The sequence below is a fragment of the Gallus gallus genome, chromosome 1 (assembly GCF_016699485.2).
Source record: "Gallus gallus isolate bGalGal1 chromosome 1, bGalGal1.mat.broiler.GRCg7b, whole genome shotgun sequence".
In the NCBI taxonomy this organism is placed as follows: Eukaryota; Metazoa; Chordata; class Aves; order Galliformes; family Phasianidae; genus Gallus; species Gallus gallus.
Window position 1 is genome coordinate 186,236,080 of NC_052532.1, and position 21,754 is coordinate 186,257,833.

Consider the following 21,754-nt stretch of genomic DNA (forward strand, 5'->3'; position numbering starts at 1 on the left):
GCATCTTAATGGCTCTCCTGCCTCCTCTCTGTTTTGCTAATCTGTCTCACACCTATGAGTAAAGATGCTTAAAGCAATTACATGAAACAATAATTTCCAATAGGAGAACGTACTGAAAGTGGAATCCATAGGATCCAAGATAAAAATTCATGTCTGAGATCACGAAACGAAGGTTATCAGGAGTAGTCCACATGGGTTCACCAAGGAGAAGATACACTTGACCAATCTGGTAGCCTTCCATGATGTCATGACTGACTGGATAGATAAGGAGAGAGCAATGAATATTGTGCGCCTTAACTTCAGCAAGGCTTTTGCCATTGTCTCGTGTAACATTCTCATAGATAAGCTTAGAACAAGTGAGATACATGAATGGACAGTGAAGTGGGTTAAGAACTGGCTGACTGACTGACTCAGTCACTGACAACTCAGAGGGTTGTGATCCATGGTGCAGAGTCTGGCTGGAGGTCTGTAACTACTGGTGTTCCCCAGGGGTCAGTGCTGGGTCCAGTCTTGTTCAACATCTTCATCAGTGACCTGAGTGAAGGAAGAGAATCCATCCTCAGCAAGTTTGCTGATGATACAAAAGTGGGAAGAGTGTCTGGCACACTAAAAGGCTGTGCTGCCATTCAATGGCACCTGTACAGTTGGTACAGATAGTTGGGCAGTGAGGAACCTGATGAGGTTTAACAAAAGCAAGTGCAGAGTTCTGCACCTGGGGAGGAATAACGGCATGCATCAGTACAGGTTATGTCTGGCTTTCTGGAGAGGAGCAGTGAGGAGAAGGACCTGGGTGTCCTGTGGACCACAGGTTGGCCATGAGCCAGCAGTGTGCCCTGGTGGTCAAGAAGGCCAATGGTATCCTGGGGTGCATTAAAAAGAGCATGGCCAGCAGGTCGAGGGATGTGATCCTCCCCCTCTACTCTGCCCTGGTGAGGCCACGTCTGGAATACTGTATCCAATTCTGGGTTCCCCAGTTCAAGAAAGACAGAGATCTTCTACAGAGAGTCCAGTGGGGGTGCCACAAAGAAGATGAGAAGCCTGGAACATATCTTGTAAAAGGAAAGGCTGAGATACTAGGGGCTGTTCATACTGGAAAAGACCGAGGGGATCTGCAGACCCAGTACTCTGTGTGTTAACCTTTGATCAAAAGATGAACAGAAACTGTTACCCAGCTTTGCTCAAAGTGGGATTACCTTATAATATTGTCTTTAATTAATGCATTTATTTTTCTATATTTTTTAAATAAAATACATCACCTGACATAAAGAAGTGACTAAAGAATAGTTTCTGTTCCCCACTTCTATTCTTTATTGTCTGTGTAAACACTCCTGCAAACACTCTCACGTAACTGATCAATAGGTTGTAGCAGACAACTGCTTTCTCTGCTTGGCCAGTTTACAGCAGCATTTTTCCTTTGAGAGAAATTCATGAGGCGTCTAAGTAAGCCGAGAACCAGCCAAGTGGGACAGTGTGAATGAGCTTTTCTGCATCATCTTTGTACCTTTCCTCTTCCTTGGGCAATAGTGTTGGCTCAGCTGTCTCCATGGGGCTCAGTGATTTACTTTAGCTTGTACCTGAGCACATCTCATGCCACGTGGGAGATGCCCGATGCTGTCCACCAGCTCTAGCAGGAGCTCAGCTGAGGTGTGTTGTAGGCAGTTATTTCAAAGATATACGAATGCTAAAGCTCCTATCAAACTGGCCACGGACTTAAAATTCACATGCCTGTGGATTAAGACTCCCTTAACTGGCTTGCATTTCATTTGATAGTCCCTGGATGACCTTTAAGCAATATTCCATTGACCTCAAGCATGCTGCTTGAAAACCCTACCCAGGCTGGTTTCCACATCTCTACGTATGGTTTACCAGGTCCTATAAGAAGCCCCCTGGTATGAATTCTCCTCCAACCCCAAACCAGAGGCATGAGGGCTTCATGTGCTGAAGGGGAGGCATTTAACTACTCTTTGAAAGTCTAGAAAGTGAATTTTACCAGGGATATGAGCTAACTATATGTGCAGAAAGACTCCTGTGCTGCTGGGGAGAACACGCTCCTGAAAGAGTTAAACTGAAAGAAGAAAAACTACTATTACATTTTGCTTGCCTCCTGTTGTACGAAAGCACATATGTTTCTACCACCAGGACACTGATTTGTATTTTGGAAAAGGCATGCATGTGGCTGCTTGCTGAACAGAGGTAGGGGTTTCTATATTGCTTTCTCTGAACTTGAGATAAAGTCACAGTCACTGCAGTGGTTTTTCTCCATTGCATAAGAGTGGAGGCAAGTGAGATGAAAAGGGGAAGCAGAAAGACTGTTACCAGCAGGAAAAGGTCTCTGATCTGAAAATTGAGGTGCTCAGTAAGTTCACAGATGGATGGGACTCTCTCCTTCTCATAACTTCCAGGTGACCAATTCCTATAGTACTGTGGCAGTACAACTGATTCAGAAGGGCTGGAAATGCCATAGCTGGACCACCCAGCCCCACTCTCCATGCTGTTTGCATTACAGATGTTTCTGTGGCATTAAAAGAACAGATTGTTTGTGATAGAGCTCTAAGCCCACTGAAGTCATTAGAGACATGGTTTTAATGGGAAGGAAGTTGGTTCCATGATGTTGGCCTGGATACACTGAAAATTTGCACAACCTGTTATTACAACACATGGAAGGAAGAAATAACTTATTGTTGGCCCAAGTGAAGAGGGCAGCCAGTGGTAGCACTTCCCTTTAGACAGGACACCCAAGTTTTGACCTGTTGCTGTCACAATCTCATCTTGTCCATCCTGAAAGAAATACTGATGCCATTCCCTGACTCCAGCTCAGGATATTGAACAGAGACAGCATTTTAAGTCATTTAGTCTTGAGTGTTCTCCATAATAGCCTTGCATCCTTGTCTACTGATCTTCTCACTACATCGGTGAGCCCTGCTGATCCGTGGTACCACTTTCACTGCCAGGAAAGTGGTACTTTCACAGTGGTATTTCACTGAGGTTGAGTCGAAAGCTGCTGGGAAATGTGGTAAAGCAGAAAAGCTTTTCTGTAAGTAGGGAAAGTGCAAATAGTAAAACAAAGAGGGAACTGGCTTTCTTGTCCGTTCTAGGACAAGAAAAAAATAATTAGTATTCTTGGGGGAAGAGAGATGCTTAATGTTGACTTGGTATTTTGTTTTTACACAGTTTAAATCCTGTTTCAAGAATGTTAAGAAAGGGTATTTGTATCCCAGCTAGTGGGCTTGGTTCAAACACTACTCTGGGACTTTAATGTGATACTACACCGAAAGCAGCATCCCTCCTCCCAGGCAGTGCAAGGCATGTTCCTGGGAGGGCATTCCAGGAGCTCTGCAAGGAATGTCTCCCCTTCTTAGTATACTGCAGCTGGGACAGCTTGGGCCATGCAGTGAAACACATGTGTTGAAGGAGAAGGAGATGAGCTGTTCCTGGGGTACTGGCACAGGCTGCCCAGAGAACTGTGGAGGCCCCATCCCTGGAGGTGCTAAAGGCCAGGCTGGATGGTGCCCTGGGCAACCAGCCCACAGCAGGAGGTTGGAACTAGAGGATAGTTATGTTTCCTTCCAACCCAAGCCATTTTATGATTCTGTGATCCCTGAATGTAACCTCTGAGCAGGCTGAGGCCTAATTACAGCTCTGCCTGGCGTAGTGTGTATGCACCTGAGACTTCCCACCTGAATTTGTCCTAGCTGTCGATACCAGGCTGCTGGATCATGAAAGTGCCCATGGCAGGAAGGAAATCTTCCCTACCACACTACAGAGAGGCCTTCTGCTTCTGCTTCCGTATCTCCTCTGAGCACCTATCCCTCATACCCTGCTTAGCAGCTACCTGCTTAGCAGCTAACAGCTGAGCTGTCCTCCAAAACTAGTGCAGCTGCTGGAGCTCCATGTCTAGATGGTTACATGATGTGCTGACACTCTCTGCTTCATTTAAGGTTGTGGTTTTAATTAGGCTACCACATTAGGGTACACACACCAGCCAAACAACCCTTGGTAAGAGCTCTGTGGTGTGAGTAGGGGCTCCTATGAAGGAAACGCCATGTAGTAATGAAATCAATTTGCAGTCCAGAAACATATCATTTCCTGCAATATTGTACACAGCGAGGTAATGAAAAACCATATTCCTTGCAGAACTGATGTCTTGTCTTGTTCCCTCCTTTGAAAACAGGAGAAAAATCAAGAAATAGTCAACACAGCTAGGCTTTTCTTTTTGTTTACTTGGAAAATTTGTTTTAACCATCAACTTTAGCAAATTTTGGCAGTTACAAACCTGTACACTTTTTTTTGTTTGTTTGTTTGTTTTGTTTTTATAGCAAAAGAACACAAGACAATACTGCCAACAGCAATTATGAAGGAACAATTAGTTTTTGGATGAGGGACTACAGCCACTCAAAGTGATAAACCTTCCCTTTTGCATAAGGTTGAATTTGTTGTCATTGGAGAAATGACATCTCTTAATACCTACTTGAAATGGCATAGAAATCAAATCTCTCGGGTATTTTTGTGCAAAACACATTTCATTTAAAAAAAGTCAATAAAAAACGTCTTCTTAAAAACAGAAAAAGTTAAACAAAAAGAGCTGAACCAAAGAGTTACAGTACATTGTGAAATGATTTAAAAGTACCACTCTTCAAATCTAAAACTTTTTTTTTTCTCTGTTACCTCAAAAGTTTAAACCGACTTTGATGACTCTTCAGAATGATATCAAACAAACAAACAAGGAAACAAAAATTAAAGCGACCCGATTGGCATCAAATATCTACAAAAGCCTGGTAATTTGAAACCATTATATACATTATTTTATAAACTTCTTTTTAGACACCAAAACATACATCTTTTACAAACCAGCCTGCTTGCAACAGGTAAAATTTACAAGACAATCTTTTCCGATACAGTGCTTTAAAGAGAACTGCTTTCATTCATAAACATCTTTGTCACCTCCTGAAAAGCGGCAGTATGGGCTCATTGCATTGTTAAATAACAGCAATTCAGGTATTCCTATGACAGAAGAATGCTACAGTTCCGAGGGCTCCAATCTCTTTCCATAGTACAGTTCAAGTGCACTCTTAACACTGGTAAAGATTACTTATGGCCTTTGTGTAATACGACACATTTGTAGTTATTGCTTTTTATTATTACAGAATGAAATGAATTTAATTTCATTTCTTCCTCACCCGCCCATCCCTTGGATAATGCAGCTGATTTACTAACTGAATGCCCCTTTTGGTAATGGAGAAGTAAAATGTCAAGTTTATGAAGCACAGGTTAATGGCCACGGACAATGGGCAACACTCTCAATTGCTACGGCTCAATTGACAGTTTGGTGTGTTGATGCAAAGAGGCAAAAAGCACAGTTTTACTGCATGGTGAATGGCAGTAAGCCATCAGAGAATGAACCTGAAAGTGTAACTCTCTCTTTGGAAACCTATGAAATGTCCATTATTACTCAGTTAATAGCTCCAAAAAACACCAATAGAGCACAGATGTACATTCACTACTGGCTTTAAATAGCTGTTTTTTCTCCATTATTAAGCACAGTACCTTTTCAAATGAAACTTAGAAAAACTGGTCCAGGGCACCTTCAACCTTTCCATGTTTGCTTATTAAGGGCATGCTATAGCATTCCTTTAGTTTTTCTAACAGGAACTTGAGGAGTAAATTATGTTTTTAACCATTCGTCCTGTCCTGTCCATATTTCTTTTCATAATGAATGTTTAAATGAGCCAAAAGCATCAATTTTTATGCCACATTCTTGAAGCTTACCACTTGCCTGGCTACCGCCTCTCTATTAATCAGCATTTCAGTGGCATGCACTGTCTCCCTGTGCTGCATCCGGGCTGAGTTTCTGAGGGTATCAGTGCATGAAAGCCAGCACTGCTTCAGACTCCACCAGAGAAATCATTTAAGTCTATGAAATCTCCCTTCATAGCTGATCCTGAAAGAAAATAGCGTGCAGTGCAGCCATCTACAGGAACATGAACTGAAATACAGAGATAAGGCCAAGGCCAATCAGACCAGCAGAGATGGCAAGGGAAGCTGTAACAAAAGTAGGGAGCTGGGAATGACACAACAGCAACATAAATTTGCTGCATATGGCAGAAAAAAATAAATATACACTGGATGGAACAATGTGAACACTAATTCTTACATTAGGTTGTGTATATGTTGTTATCTTCCAGGTTAGAAAATCGGGGCTTCTCCATGTAGAGCAGTAGTAAAAAGGATAATAAAATGGTTTGGATTAACAAGAGAGATGTTAATGCAAAAGTATTACTCCCGAAGAAGTATTTAACTTTGATCTCTGCATTCAGGTCTTATCACCATCAAAAAGAGCCAAAATAGAACCAGAAAGGCCACAGAAGTACCAATATCCAGAGGGGCATTTGTTTGAAGATAGATCAGGTTGGGACTGCTTCATTCGGAGGGGAGGAGATACTGAGGTATAGAAATCGTGAGTGGGACAGAAAAGGACAAGTGGGTGATCCTTGGCACCTTCCCCACAGCACTTTAATAAGTAGGTATTCAGTGAAATGCAATGGCAACAACATCAAAACAGGAAAAGTACTATTCGTTGCATTTATGCATATTTTACTAGTAAAATTCACTATCAACAAGGTATTACTGAGGCAACAAGCTTGGTAAGAAACACTGATCTCTTCTGTAGGGCAGTTGCTAAACTTCTGTGGTGCTCTCCCTTGTGACACTTTTGATATGTCCCAGCACAGTTTTGATATCAGTGTCTTGGGCTTACTGAAGATTTCCCACTACAGAAAAATGATGACAGGAACACTTCATAACTAACTGGGGGCTAAAAGAGAACTAATTGCATAACAGATAGAAATGTCTCACACCAAAACTGAGTAGGAGCAAAACCTCATGTGAGCTACAAGCAGATGTTGAAAGAGTACCACGCTCTTAAAACACTATGCCAGCTTTAAAATTACTCAGTAGCAGCTAAACTTCCAGCTTTGCTTTTCCACTCAGTTGTTCCTAACCTTGAAGAGATATCTATCTAATTCTTGCATGTGCTTTCCTGCAACACTGACTTGATGAGCAATGCATATCATCCTCTGTCTGCGCTTCGAGGCTTGCCAAACCACTTCATAGCTCATTGGCAAATCATAGAATCCCTCAGTTTTTGCAATTGTGATACAGATTTCCATTATTTTTTTCTCGAAAATGAGGAGAAGATCAGGGAAAGGGAGGTTAAATGTACCGTGAGCACATTCAGAATATATCACTGCTACAGAAGCGTGTTTACTTTGAGAAGACCAAGTGACATTCATAAATTCAATGGACACGAACTATTGTCGGACAAGTACTTGACAATACTTGTATGTGCAGTACGTGGTCTTTCCAAAAGCTCACTCAGTGTATTCATGTACCTGTATAATGAGCTGTTTTCTAATGAAGGGTTACTGCATATCATACCTGCTTCTGAGAATTTTAGAAATCCCGTTTTATTAAAAGTGTTACAAGCTGTAATGACTTCGATTATATTCTATTAACAATTTCTTTTCACTGGGGGTGATTTGTGAATAAAAAGTTCTTGTATGACAAGAAATGACCCACAACTGAATTCTGTGTGAAACTCCACTCAGTCAAGAACACACCTGAGAACACAACCGCTGAAACTACTCCATTAACATGTTTGACCAAGAGGCAGGAAATGGAAAGTGGCACAAGAAATCTGTCAACGAATCTGTTCATTAATAACAATGACATGTATTCCACAGCTATTCAAGAAGACTGAATGATGCCATGGCAGGAATGGATGAAACTCCAGCAGTAATGCAGAGTACAGACTCACGTTTGTTGTATAAGGTATAGAGATGATGTAAAAAGCAGTGGTAAAACATTTTCTTAGCACTGAGCAATGGGTATGTATACACTGAGTGCAAATCCACGTTTCCGTATTGCACTGAGCTGTTCAGGCCAATCATTGCGAAAGGCCATTTACTCCAACCAGGCTGAGGGAAGCATAAGATCACAGCAATGCTGCCGTCGTCTTCACTCCACAACGACATCCTGCAGTCTGCAAACAACCCTTGGAAGTTCTCAAATCCTGTGAAATCACACGCACATCCAGCAGAAAATCTACAACCAGATCCCTTGTCACGACCCATCCATGCAGTTCCACCGACTGAGTCAGTTTGCAGCAGCTGAGAGCTCTTCCCATGAACGCTACGGATGGACATTTGCCAAATGATGTTAAACTAACAATTTGAGATGATAGCAACGTCTTATGCAACTTCACTGCAACTAATTTTACTGCAGTAATTGCAGCATGATGACTGCTGTTAAAGAGGAGATTGCCCAAGCAAGGAATTAAAAAAAACTCAACAGCCGTGTTACACAGATACCTTAGGTTTTCCAACTGCTTTCATATCCATGTTCAGATTTCATACAGAGGTCAAGGGAAGCTGTGGGTACACAGCTGGGGCAGAACAGGGCCGATACAGAGACAAGGTAGGACACTTCTAGAAGGTCTCACTGGTGAAGCTGTACACATACATCTGACACTGTGTTGAAAAACAGCAACCCAGGTGGGCTGATTTGGAGTGACTATATGCTGTATATGTGTTGCTGTATATGTACATGAAGTACAATGAAATGTTACGTAACAAACGAAACCGCAGACAAATACTTATGAACAAATGACTATCTTCGATAGGTCGATTTGTAAATGCTGTTTTTTAAGCCATCTGATGTGATGTACATAGCAGCTTCAGCGATCAATTGCTTTCACTCTTTCACTGGCAATATTTCATGCAAAATTGCCTCTTGGAATGATCCATACCAGTTCTTTAATACTGTAGGGAGAACATAACACTGTAACACTTTTAATAATACAACAACAACAAAAAAAACAACCCCAAACCCCAGGTAGAGGAGGGAGGGAGAAAAAGAATTTATTCAGCAATCAGATCATTTTCCCCTTCCTCATACGTTTTACTCCTGGTAATAAATAGAAGGTACACACTCTCCAGATTGTCTGTAACAATTTTGTAATGTGTAACACTTAACACAATTGGTCTCTTCGTGTCTGCACATACAATATCATTTCTGAACAAGTTAATAATGGGTTATACTGTATTTTTGTATTGCCCAATATATATAGATACAACTTCAGCAAAATTTCTTCTCAATATTTATACTATTAATTGGACCAAATGACAAAAAAAAAAAAAAAAAAAGAAAAAAAGAGGAAGAAGAGAAAGAAGAAGGGAGCTTCCTTTACACTTGTGTCTGATGCTGGGTCTCCACAAATGGAATGTGAACATTTTCTAGTTTGAGTTCCTCCACGCTTTCAAAGTCACTCATGGCTACTTCGGAGTCATCAAAACCGCAGCTGGCTGAGACGTCAGAGGAGGAGGCATCTAGAGAGTTGTGCAAGGTTAAGGGCATCTTACCTGCACTAACGTTTTCTGTGTTCTGACTTGGGCCAACAGCAAAAGTACTAAATTCGTTCCCAGTCTGAGCCCCCGTGGTGTCTGTCTCATGGGGGAACTGGTGAGGAGGGAGGTATTGGCTGGGGTGGAAGTGCGGCCGTCGCCGGCAGTCGGGGCTGAGCGTATTTGCCATCGAGACCGGCTGCGAGGGCGGGAGGGTTTCGTACTGGTCCGGGTAATCCTCTGGGAGAGGAGGTGGTAACTGGTCCTGGCTCAGAAACTCCTCTTCGTGAGGGGGTGGGTAGTCGCTGTCGATGTCATAGCCACCAAGGTAGTAATCTGTTTCCAGCTCTCTGGTGCTGCCGTGATGAGCCGAGCCTCCGTCCGCTGCTTCAAAATTGGGCACTTCCTCAATGTCAGATAAACGAGCACTTGGCATCCAGTCTGAGGTATCCCAATGGTACGCTGGAAAGAGAATCACAGCAGTGAGGATGGGGCCGCTAATGACCAGGGAATGTCTGGCATGCACTGACTAAAGAGCAAACTCTTAATCCTAAATACACATTTAGGTCACAGCATGCGTCAGAGGCCATCTGCATTGGTCAGCCATGCTCTGACCCAATGGATAGGACAGAAGGACTCCATGGTACGGTGATGCAATTGCAAACAAGCAAAGAAACAAACCACGGCCACTCAAAGGTGGTTCACATTATAGGATGCTACTGGGTTGAATTAGAAACTATGAAGCTGAGAAACCAAAATGACAAAAATCTCTGAAACGACACTTTTCAAAGTTAATTGAAAAAATATATAAAGGAAGTCAGCATGCTTATGGTATCTTATCTAAACTCCCCTTCCACCTCCAATGGCTTTGTTTCAAGAAAGTGTGCAGGCAAATAATCTGATTGACTGAGAGACTAAGCACTGAATCCTGAAATAAAGAAGTGGCTGGCCATTCCATGCAGCATTTGCAACCCAACAGAATTTAGACAAAAGAGGACACATGAAGCAGTAAAAGAAAAACAGAGCAAGTCAGTGCCCTCCCACCCTAGCACAGTCCAACAGGCAGAAAGGGTCCCCAAAAAGTCACCTCTGTTGTAGTTCTGTCCTTGATCCATGACAGACACTGCCAGATACAAAGTGAAAAGTAAAAACTGGTAACTAGGAGCTTGTTACCAGCATGGACTTACATGTGAAAATACAAAGCTCTGCATGCATATTTCTAAAATACAGCTGTCTCAGTGTTGTTTTAAAAGGATTTTAAATTGTTCCTTATTTTAATGTACGAGATAAGCTTGCCGAGTCAAATGCAGACATACATAAAGAAATTATTATGTCATGTGCATTATATTCCTTTTCTATCATATCTTAACTATTTACCCTCACTGAACAGATATGTAGTTACATTAGAGCTGGAATTCTTAATACAAAAAGGGCTATCCACCATCTATATGGTTTATAATTGCAAAGTACATTTCTCTCTCACTTGTTCACTTTGAAACAGAAAAATAAGAATCTACCATTCTCAGGGCCGGTTCAAACAAATCTGGGCCCACCTGGGCTCAGATACCATGGTGATGGGCACGGTATAAGAACCTGAATAGAATAGAATACAAAGCCATTTAATGGGGCCGTCAACTACAATGCCCCTCAACCCCATACCCACCTCCCACCTGCACTGCCATGCTAGCTGGTGGGGAAGGAGGCATTCCAGTATGGAGAGGGTGCAGGGATTGGGGAGAGAGCAGGGGAAGAGGTTTTGTGTGAGAAAAGAGCAGGGAAAAAGCTGCAGCGCTTTCTAGATGGGATGCTCTTGTTCAACCACATGTTATTGGGCTTCATGCAAGAACTGACTGGACGAGGTCTCTGGACTGCGTTGCTGGAGGAGGCCTGGCCAGATGAACTGCCCTTCATGGCACGACAGGGTTTCCTCTCTTGGGCTCGGCCACAGATGAGGGCAGAGCAGAGAATTCTCCAGGCCTCCATCTATTAACACCACTCATGCCCTTGTTTATCATCACATAAGCCATGTGATGACAGTGATTTATTTGTTAGCTCATTAGCCAGATAGTGGCATTCTACCTGCTCTGCATTAGCCTGGGCTGAGAAGGGCTCTGGCTACTGCAGCTTTAGCAGCACTGTCTGAACCGGCCCTAACCACTCTTCTCCTTCATTCCTCTTGTTTTTCAAAGTGGACATTGCTGTCTTTCAGAATAATGACATTGACCCGAGATGCGCCTGGTCCCTCCGAGCTGCATGACTTCAGGATCCAGGAGAACCTCACTAATACTGACCTGCACCACCCGCAGAGCTCTATGGGGAAGGAGCTCTGTTCACTCTTGCGGCAGCCATTCTGCACCCATTATGCCGCACAGCTTGTGAGAATAATGACTCTCAGAGAAGGGACTGGGAAGTGGGCAAAGCACTTTGAGTGACAGCCTTTTGAAATCACTGCCAAGCTGGCTTTTTCTGACCTGTGAAGCATGATAGGAAGCCAGTGTGTTTGCTTATGTTTTCCATTAGGAAGACAGGGCTAATTGCAGTGACTGTGCTTTCCTTCTTTCTTTCTTTCTTTCTTTCTTTCTTTCTTTCTTTCTTTCTTTCTTTCTTTCTTTCTTTCTTTCTTTCTTTCTTTCTTTCTTTCTTTCAATGATTAGAACTAACTTTCTGAGTTCTTTCTATGCAGCAGCGAGTAGAATGGTCATCTTACACTTCAGAAAAATCAGTAAATATACTATACATGATATTTTGGACTTTGTGGTTAACTGGACTTGAGTCAACATTTTCCCAAAGATAGGATATATGTTGTATAAATAAATAAAACAAATATTTATCTTTGCTATATCACATTTCCTCAGTGCTTTGTTGGAGAGCCAAACGGTAATGTTCTTGTTTGACAGGTAAGGAAATTAGTTCACTTGTAGTGAAATGGGTCTAAAATTACCCAGAGGTCAATGGCAGAGCTGAATAATGGGTCCTTGGACCCAAGTGCCACATTCTGTTTAGTACACACATGAACCCCAAAGGAAAAGCAGCGGTGGCCAGGCTGCCTTGCTACGTGGCATCAAGGAAGTTGTGTCTATACATTATCTATTTGATGTTATTACCTAGGAGAAACCAGCTACCTGCCCACCACCACTTTGTTGCTCTCTGTATAGAACCAATGGAGCGTGTAATCCAGTTTAACCACAGTTTGGGGTACTTTACAGATACCTTTTGGCATCCTCTGCAGACAGGATAATCTCAATGATTTGGCTCCACTGTCAACCTCACCCTATGCTCTCTGAAGGCTATGGCAATAAGCAAGCAAAATAATTGACTGGAACAAAAAATGATGATGGCCTTGATACCTTTTCTACCACTTCCAGTTACCCAAAGATATCTTGTAGTACACCACTTCCATGTTTGCAGGTGAACATGCTGATTTGCAAATCCCAATCCCTACCGCAGGTTTGTTGGTCAGCTCAGATTAGTGAGGTTCTGCTGGATTGTTTCACAATGAAAACAAGAAGCATTGTTGCATAACAAGAAAGAAAAAAAAATAAATACCTTCATTTTCTATAGTGTCAACTACATTGTTGACAAGCTGTATGACAGTCACTATGGAAGCTTGCAGGGGAGGGAAAGCAGAAAATAAAGGGAGGGGAAGGACAGCTTCAGGTTAGTATTTAAAACATATGTCATATGTTACCACAATAAATTCTCTCAAACAGACAGAACTGACATTGAAAAAAAAAAAGGCTGCTGACCAATGCATGATTTATGCAGTGGATTGCAGGACACTTCATTTCAGATAATCCCATACATTTTCAGAGTGGTGATAAATTCCAAACCAACAGTTCCAAAAAGGCGTATGGCATGATGTGTATCACCTCATAAATTCAAACAGACTGGCCAGCTGATTCAATTAACCACAGCAGTATCTTGTCTACCTGACACTAATTTCTAATTCATTCTTGCTTAAAGGTCTCCAGAGACCATGATACGTGCTCCAAGGAATCATTACCTTCATACCACTGCACCATCTGAAACAGTACTGGGCTTCATCTATTTCCTAAGAGGAATGCTTTACTTATTTACTATTTCTGCTGTGCAATGCAGTATCTCTGGGATATTAAGCAGTACTGCTATAATTAGAAGGGCACAGTCAAGTAGGTTTGGTTCAAATTTTGATTTTTGCTTGACAGAATATTTTCACAAATGCCTCGTGTGTTCTCTGCAGCTATTTTACCAAAATATATTTTCCCTTGAAATAATCAGTATTGACCAAACAATCTTTTAACATGGAGTAAAAAAGCAGTGCAGTGTGTGATCTTGTAGGTGATTTTGGACAAAGTAATACCCTTGCCTTTGACTACTTGAGATAAGACCCAGTGAAATCTGAGGGAGAGCTCCCTTTACGTTCAGTCAGTACTGGCTTTTCTGCGGTCTTAATTACAAGAAAACTGACTGCTTTGGAGTAGGCTAAGAAGGTGACCAGAAATGCTGGGCAGGAAATAACATTTTCGTTTCACACAGCCAGTATAGACTGAGAGGTCACAAGAAGCACATTAACAGTGGTAGCATTTTCACTCTATGTTGGACATTCAGAGGCCTCTTGAATTTTGGGCACAGGATCAAGAATCTCATCCAATTTCCTCAGTCCTCGTGAAAGCTTGGCAAAAGGTCTTGATGAGCCAAAGGAACCATGTTCTGTCTTTGACTATGTTTATGGCATCAGTGGCACTGGTAATTGTATAAACAAGGGAGGCTCGCATTGGCTTATGCATAACAAACATTATGGAAAACCAAGTGGCACCATGTAATTAGTTTCTGTGTGGGTAAAAAAAGAGGTTGAGGGTGGCCAAAATATGCAAGAGAAGCCTCGTCAGAGCTAGGGGGAACCCCTGCCTTGGAAGTAGGTCTACAGTATGCAGCCCCATACTACTCCTGGCTTCCTCACATGCTGCTGGTGTGAGTGAGACATGGCAGGGAAGGGCTGGAGACAAAAAGAACCCCACCAAGAAGGTCTGTCCATCCCTCCACTACTGAGAATGTCAGCTGGAGGGGAGCAGGTAATGAGAAAAGGAAGAACAGTGCCTCTGCCGGAGGTCTGGGAGTCATGGGCAACAGGGAGTGAAAACATGAGGTCAGAAACAGGGCCAGTATAAGTCTGCATGGCAGATATGGGCTGTCTTTGGTGAGAGCTGTGCAGAGCATTTTCACAGAAGGGAGGCAAACTTCTACCCCAAGCAATTCAGTGCAAGAGAACTTCCAAATCTAGCACTGACCAGGGGTAGAAAATTGGCATCATAATCAGTATTCCCTTGGACTACCCTGCGCAATCAGCCATTCACTGGCAGTGAAATGATAGCCTAAATGTCTGCTTTTGCCACATCCCTTTGTTTTGAAATTCCTTATGATGGAAACCTGCAACTCACCTTTGAAGTGAGTTGGCAAGTATTATATTGCTGAGAGCAGGTGACTATTTATTTTACTATTTCATTTTCTTTAGTATCACTAAAAATTTCGGGCTTTTTGATCACAAGGAATACCATTAACTACTTTTTATGGCTTCAGGAAGGATATCCATGATCCCCTATGTACAAGTAGGGATGTGTGCAAACACCTCTGCCTATATTTATATTTTAGGCTCTTCCACTGCAAACCCACCCTGCTGTTGCAGGAAAACCAGAGCATGCAGTCTTGCATTGACCTCTGCAGAATGACTCAGATGATTTCAGCTACTTCCCTCATTCTCTCTGAAGTTATTGATTTGTTTAGACCCTGAACTAGAACTGTTATCTTTAAAGGTCATATTTTAAACGTAGCTTTCACAAAAAAATGAGTGGGCATATCCAGCTTCAGTGGATATTGTGCCAGTGACTGAAATGAGATGAAAAGCCTAATTAGAATTTGAGGGATATAAAAAGTCACCACGTGCCACACATGAACACATGAATAATTATTACGGTGACAATAATATCACAAAAGTATTTCGCTTTTTTTTTTTTTTGAGGGGGAGCATAGAAAAGCCCTGAGAAGTGTAACAAAAATACTCACACTGCTTCAGTCACAGCTGAACCAAAAGCATCTGCAAGTGCCCTTCCCTTTAAGTGCATTTTCGAACATTCAGGAGTACCTAAGGGAAAGCTGCGTGACGTGACTGAGAAGCTGAGCCTCCTGACAGTTCATTAACTGGTGTCTGAGGAACCTAAGTGCAATTTCTTTGTGCTAATCTTTTATGTGTACCTCAATGAGGCTTCCCTGACAACCATCATCCCTCCCTGGCAGAAACATCTTGGCTTTTCTAAGCACCACCACTCCACATGCATAGGCCTTGGAACAAGGGTTTGATCTGACTTTGTGTGCTGCTTTCTGGCTGTGTATGGCTCTGCCCACGTCACCCACTGAGATAATGATGTAGGACAACTAGCATGCACAGAGCAAGGATTTAATGGTGCTCTATTGTTCGCTGAGCTGTGATTGCCAGGGAGAGGCCAAGCCACCAGGGACTGCCTCATCCGCTCATTGTTGCATGCTGAGAGCCTGCAGAGTTTTGCTGGGACTGTGAATGAGACCTGGCAAACTGCAGAGAAATTCCCTTTGATTTGACTCATGAAACATGAAAGTCATCCTCTTCCAAGAGGGAAGAGGATAGAAAATCTACAGCTTAACTTGCTACCTATTAGTCAGCTTCTGTCTTGACAACGTGAGTCTGCTGTATCCTAACTCTAATTCAGTGTAAATCTTGGTACTGATGTAATGGCTCCATCCATCAAGATTTCAACTATATTCCACTAATTTAAAAAATGGGAACAAAAGGAGGGTTTGAATCCAGAACTTTCTAACTTTTAGCATCATTAAAGGGTTTTCTAGATGTCACCTGATTGTTTTTATAAAGAGAGTTAAATGCCTTTGTCCCCAGCATAATAAAGATAAAATCATTTCTTACCATTATCATCACCCGAGTCAGACTGGAAGGAGCTGAGGGACTGTACTTCAGAGTTGCTGCCTTTATTACTTCCTGCAAAACAGGTCACTTCTTCAGCGTCATCAACCCCTTTACCTTCATTGACAGCAAAAACAAAGCAAAATGGTACTCTATAGGTATGCATATCTGCCTACTTGTACCACAGAGCCAACAGATAGCCTTCTCTTGTTTTTGTCAGTATAAAAATATTTCCTCCAGACAGAGGAAACAAGCCATTGGCCATGAAGGCAGCTAATGAATTTTGATGTGTTTGAAGCCCAAACAGGCTCCTGAGCAGCTGACACTATTGCTATCAAGGAATAAACACCTGTAGTCAGTATTGCCTTTTGGACTCCATGTAGTCTCAGTGGCAAGGAAATTGATGACTTTAAAAATGTGGTATAAACATACAAGAGATTACAAATACATTTACCTTTACTGTTCATTTCCTAATTTGAGAGTCTCATTAGAGGCTCATACGAAGCCCAGTAAAGTTACTGGGCATCTTTACATCAGCAGCCCTTGGATCCACCACTGATGTAGAGTGGATTTATGCATTTCATCATGGAAATTCAGTCTTGTCAATTTGTCTACAGTTTAAGCATGTAACTGCAGCCTGTGGTATAAGTTCTCTTGTGCTTAAATACATACATTTAAACATACATTCTGTGAGCGGTAATAAGGAAAACATATCATCCACAGCAAGAATTGAGACAGATGCCTTAGTTAATTATGAATGAACAAGCTCAGGTGCTGCAAACAGTCAATCCACCTAAGTACAGCTCTCCACCTGCTATCTGTAGACATTTCTACCCAGCATGGGGCACCTGCATATAGTAACAGCTGATTTAGTCCTGCTGAGAAGCAGGGTACATAGTAGATGGAGTAAGTGCTGCAGTAACGAAGCTGCACTGCTTTCCACTCAGTGACAGCTGAGGCCCATCCCCATGACATGACCTCATGCTGTGCAGAAATTCATGCAGATACCAGCATCTGTGGCAAGAACACCCAAGAAATCACAGAACAGAGCATACATGGTGGCTTACATGCTGATATTTTAAATCAGCAAGACTATATTTAATGGTTAAAGGTCAACCACAATGCAACAGTGAAATACAATAATAATTAATTCCTGTTTTTCTCTAGAAGACCTTGGCCAATGTGCCGCCTTAGCTGAAAATGTGCGTGTTAGATGTGAGGCACTGTGGAGAGTTCACCTCTCTGTTGCTCTGTTCTTATTCCCTAAAACAACAGTGCTAAAAAAATTCCTGGATCGTGTATTTTTGTCGATAGATTTGATCAAAGTTGTGTTGCAGTGGGGGTTGAACACTCATTAGAAAATGTTACTTAAAAGAGAAAACATGACTAAGAAAAGAAAGAAACCTCTTTCTTTGCTCTGCTAAAGCAAACATCTCAGTCCATATGAAATATTCTAACTAGCAAGGACGGACAGCACAGGGCCTTAGCTCTGGCTCAGCAAACTGGTGTCTTGCTGTAAGAGAATACGTGAGGCTTGCTGTATCTCCAGCGACTTGTTCAGGAATGAAAATGGGCACTGTATTAAGCTGTTGAGAAACCATAAGAGCACAAACAGCACAGCTGTGAGGATGAGAAAGTTTGTGACCACTCTGATACTGAATGCATATGAGAATGCAATGAACTGAAAGGGTGATCCTCTAAGTGGCGCTTGATGTCCTGCTTCATTTCATTGACACTGGAATTAGAGAATATATTGGTGAATGTCTCCCTTGCAAAATACAATTTCTCCTTATAGACAATCTTAAAATTTTAACTCTGCTGGGAGACCAAAAGCCCAGACTGAACAGAGGTTCTGTTTGAGAATTCTGCCTCAGTTTTCTCTTCCCCAATTGAAAGACGATTGCATTGTATCACTTGAAGAATTAGTGCTCAGAGTGCTTATTTGTGCTTTTTGAACAAGTAAAAAACGTGTTCAGTCATATTCAGTGCATGTAAGGATATGTTTTGTGTGCCTACTGTTAATGATACTCTTTCAAAGCTAAACCAAATCAAAATTTTAAATGCATTAGCATTCAAGTTAGAGCATTAAGTATAGCTGTGCCTGCTGCAGCCTGAGAGGAACCTATACCTACGGTAAGAAGAGAGGCAGCAGCATGCAGCACTTACTTTCTGTTCCAGCATCCCATGTGCTCTTCCTGATGGAGTCACAGTCGGAGCGGCAGGGAGACACTGCAGGCAAGTTGGGAGCCACGCTGCACACCACCACACCCCGCCTGGCTGTTAGGATCCGAGGGGACTCGGGATGAAATGTTGTCATCTCCTGGTGCTCCACGCCAAGCCCATCCACTATCTTGTCCAGGTTATTCCGCGAGTCACTCTGGAAGCATGGGGTGTAGGCCATGGGCCTTACAGGGACCTGTGGAGGCCCAACCTCCTGGTAGATGTTCCTGCTGTCTCCGCTGTTCCTGATGTTCTTGAACTGGATGCCATTGCTCTTGTTCAGCAAAGCAGCAGTGGCTGGATCCTGTACAAGTGTGATGTTATTGCGGGAATAGTTCTTACGGAATACTTTCTTGCGAAAAATTATAAAAAGGACAATCAGCACAAATATGACAAACAGAACCACGGCTATTCCTATCAGCTCCTCCTTTCCAACATAAGAATGCCCCGCTTGTATATTGGGAACCACCACGGGGCGAAGACCGCAGTATTGCCCCACATAGCCAGGGGTGCAGTTGCACAGAAATGAACCAAATACATTGACACAGGAACCACCATTTTCACATTCTTCTCTCTCACACTCATTGATATCTTCTTCACACCTTAAAAGAAGAAAAGGAGAATGTGGAGTTTAGTGTTTGGAGAATGCCAAGCATACAGCCCAGCTTCCAAGTGATGACTTCTCACAGTGGGACAACTACAATGAGCACCTTGCAGGTGTTTGGCCAATTATCATATTACTATCATATAATCACAGGAACCCTAAACAGAGATAACACAGAAAAAAAGCAGGTGATAAAAAAAGCAAAAAAAAAACCCAAAAAGTGCAAACAGACAAAGCAAATGAGAAAAAAGCAGGGGGCAAGTTTCTACACCAAGTATTTTATCAAGATTTGAGTTTTAAAAATAAATGCAATAAATTAGGCTTTTAAGTTAGGCTTAAATAATTGATCCATTCTCAAAAAGAAAAGATTACAGATCAGCTTGCACAGGCTTTATGGGATGACTCAGGTGTCCATATTTCAAGATCATATCTTAGTGAGACCCATATTTCATTTGGAGATCACATCTGAAACAGTAACTTCAGAGCTGGATTCAAAAAGCCTTATGAATTCTTCATCTTTCATTAGCTTGGACTTGATTTAAGCACTAAGTGTTGGGTTGTTTTTTGCAAGGAAATCATAAAATCATCTACACTGGAAAAGACCTTCAAGATCATCAAGCCCAACCGCCAACCTGACTTATGGGGTCCCATCACTAAATCATGTCCCTTAATTGGATACAAAGTGCCCCGTCAAAAAAATAAACTCCATCACTGAATTAAAATGCTTTGATTGCCCATGTAGAGAAGTTTACTTACGTTACTCCAGTCAGGCCATTTTTGCAGTTGCAGATGAAAGCATTGCCAATGGGGTCGCATGAGCCTCCATTCCGGCACGGATTTGGGAAGCAGGCTGTGATCTCCGATTCACAATTTCTTCCAGTAAACTGAGAGAGGCAATTGCACTGGTAGCCTGGGAAGTGAAGGACACAAAGAAATACATCAGAAGCCATCCTCTGTTATCTAGAAGCAGGGGAATCTACTTGGCTAATTTACTACAAAAAATTTATTACCCTGTAGGGGAAAAGGGATGCTTATACTCATTCTAGAACATCTGTGTGATCCACACTAACTCCAGTGGAGCATTTGCTCATCTGGAATGTTTGGGTGTTTGGAATTCATGTATTACAACCAGGGACCAGTGGAATCTCTGCAGCTACAACTATTCCAATCACTTTGATTCAGATAAGAATAAATGTCCCCTGTGAACAACCTTGGCTGCAGTAAATATTTCAGATCAGTGATGAATCTCCCTCTTTTTTTTGAACAGAAAGGCCATATCTTCCAATAGTGGCAGCCCACACCTCATCTGGGATGTCATCAAAGATCAAATATATCATCTGAGATCTTAATGACAAAACACTTGACAATGATATTTAACTCTTTCATAAAGTGCATCATCCAAGCATGAACCATGGGCTTCATAACACCAGCTGAATGGGGGACTGCCACCCCTAATCAGAGCTGATTAGATGCAGTTTCTGCTATAAGGAGACTGATTAATTACTAGCTGCAATAAATCAGGCATCACACTGCTTAAGTAGGGGACTGTAGGGGACTTCCATGCTCCTTGCCAGCAATGGAACAACGTGAGTCAGAAACATTTCCTGAAACCATCAGTTCACTCTCCGAAGTAGCAAATGACAGCCTATTTTATTCTCCTTTCCTTGTGATTTTCCATTAATAATTTCTTTATTTAAGGTCATAAAGAAATCCAGTGAGACAATGCATGTCTTCAAATTGTGTTAGAACTAAGTGTTGGAATCTGAGTCCTTTTTCACTTGAAAACAACAAGGAACAACCACTTAGAAAATCAAAATGTCCCAATACATGTGTAGGCAAGATTCAAGCTCCACTTATGGGGTTCACATATCAAAGCAAGGTACTAAATATGGCATCTTAATCAACTGGAACAAGGAATCTTCCTGCCATTAATACAGTTGAAATCCTTATATCTATACTTCTGAAATGCATATATATATACACACATATATATGCATTTTAGTAGACACTGCGCTAGTAATCGAGGCAGGAAATTTCAAGCACAGTTATGAGAAAGAGAATTTCACGGAAACAGTACAGTGGTGGCGTGAGGCAAAAGCAATTCTGCATTAGGATTGCCACATCTTTTATGTTCTATCTGGTTCAATTTGTCTTGTTCAGTTACCCTCACTGAATTATTTCATGAGGACTGGCTCTAGAAAGAAACTTGGAAACAGTCTTACTGGCTCATTCAGTCAAGTATCCAAACCCATCTAACTGAAGATAAATAAAATAATCAAATACCATACTGTTTTCTTGTCCTACTACAAAAAAAGGGGGATAAAAGCACTGCTATTTTAAGGTTACAGAATTAAGAAAAGAAATGATTGCACTGCAAGGGTTCCTAGAAAGCTTACTTGGTCAGCACCAGCAAGACCGGATAATTTTTGCTGTCTTACACATACTCACTCAGACAATGAACGGCTTTTTAGACCCGTAGAGAGCTGGGACTGAAGAATTACAAAACAGTGACTGCACCAGGCATCACATTTTGATGCCATTCCTACAAAATATTTATTGTTACTTGGTAAAACACCTGATCTAGAAATCCTTGAGGTAGAAATC

General features: G+C 41.9%; 1 protein-coding gene across 17 annotated transcripts in view; it reads right to left on the bottom strand.

The window, feature by feature from the left end:
• Positions 1-4,200: 4,200 nt before the first annotated feature.
• Positions 4,201-21,754, bottom strand: part of FAT3 (FAT atypical cadherin 3) — a 420,810-nt gene continuing 403,256 nt past the window's right edge. For 9 of the 17 annotated variants that reach the window (XM_046900013.1, XM_015279827.4, XM_040703819.2 and 6 more), the window contains 6 exons: positions 19,907-20,060; positions 18,493-19,148; positions 16,330-16,443; positions 12,945-13,004; positions 10,486-10,521; positions 4,201-9,860 (listed from right to left, as the gene is read on the bottom strand). In XM_046900013.1, coding sequence (XP_046755969.1) covers positions 9,241-9,860; positions 10,486-10,521; positions 12,945-13,004; positions 16,330-16,443; positions 18,493-19,148; positions 19,907-20,060 — 1,640 coding nt within the window. In that variant the 3' untranslated portion in view covers positions 4,201-9,240. Of the gene's footprint in view, positions 9,861-10,485; positions 10,522-10,915; positions 10,992-12,944; positions 13,005-16,329; positions 16,444-18,492; positions 19,149-19,906; positions 20,061-21,754 lie in introns of all 17 variants that reach the window. The other 8 variants (XM_046900084.1, XM_046899971.1, XM_046900064.1 and 5 more) reach the window with 8 other exon arrangements.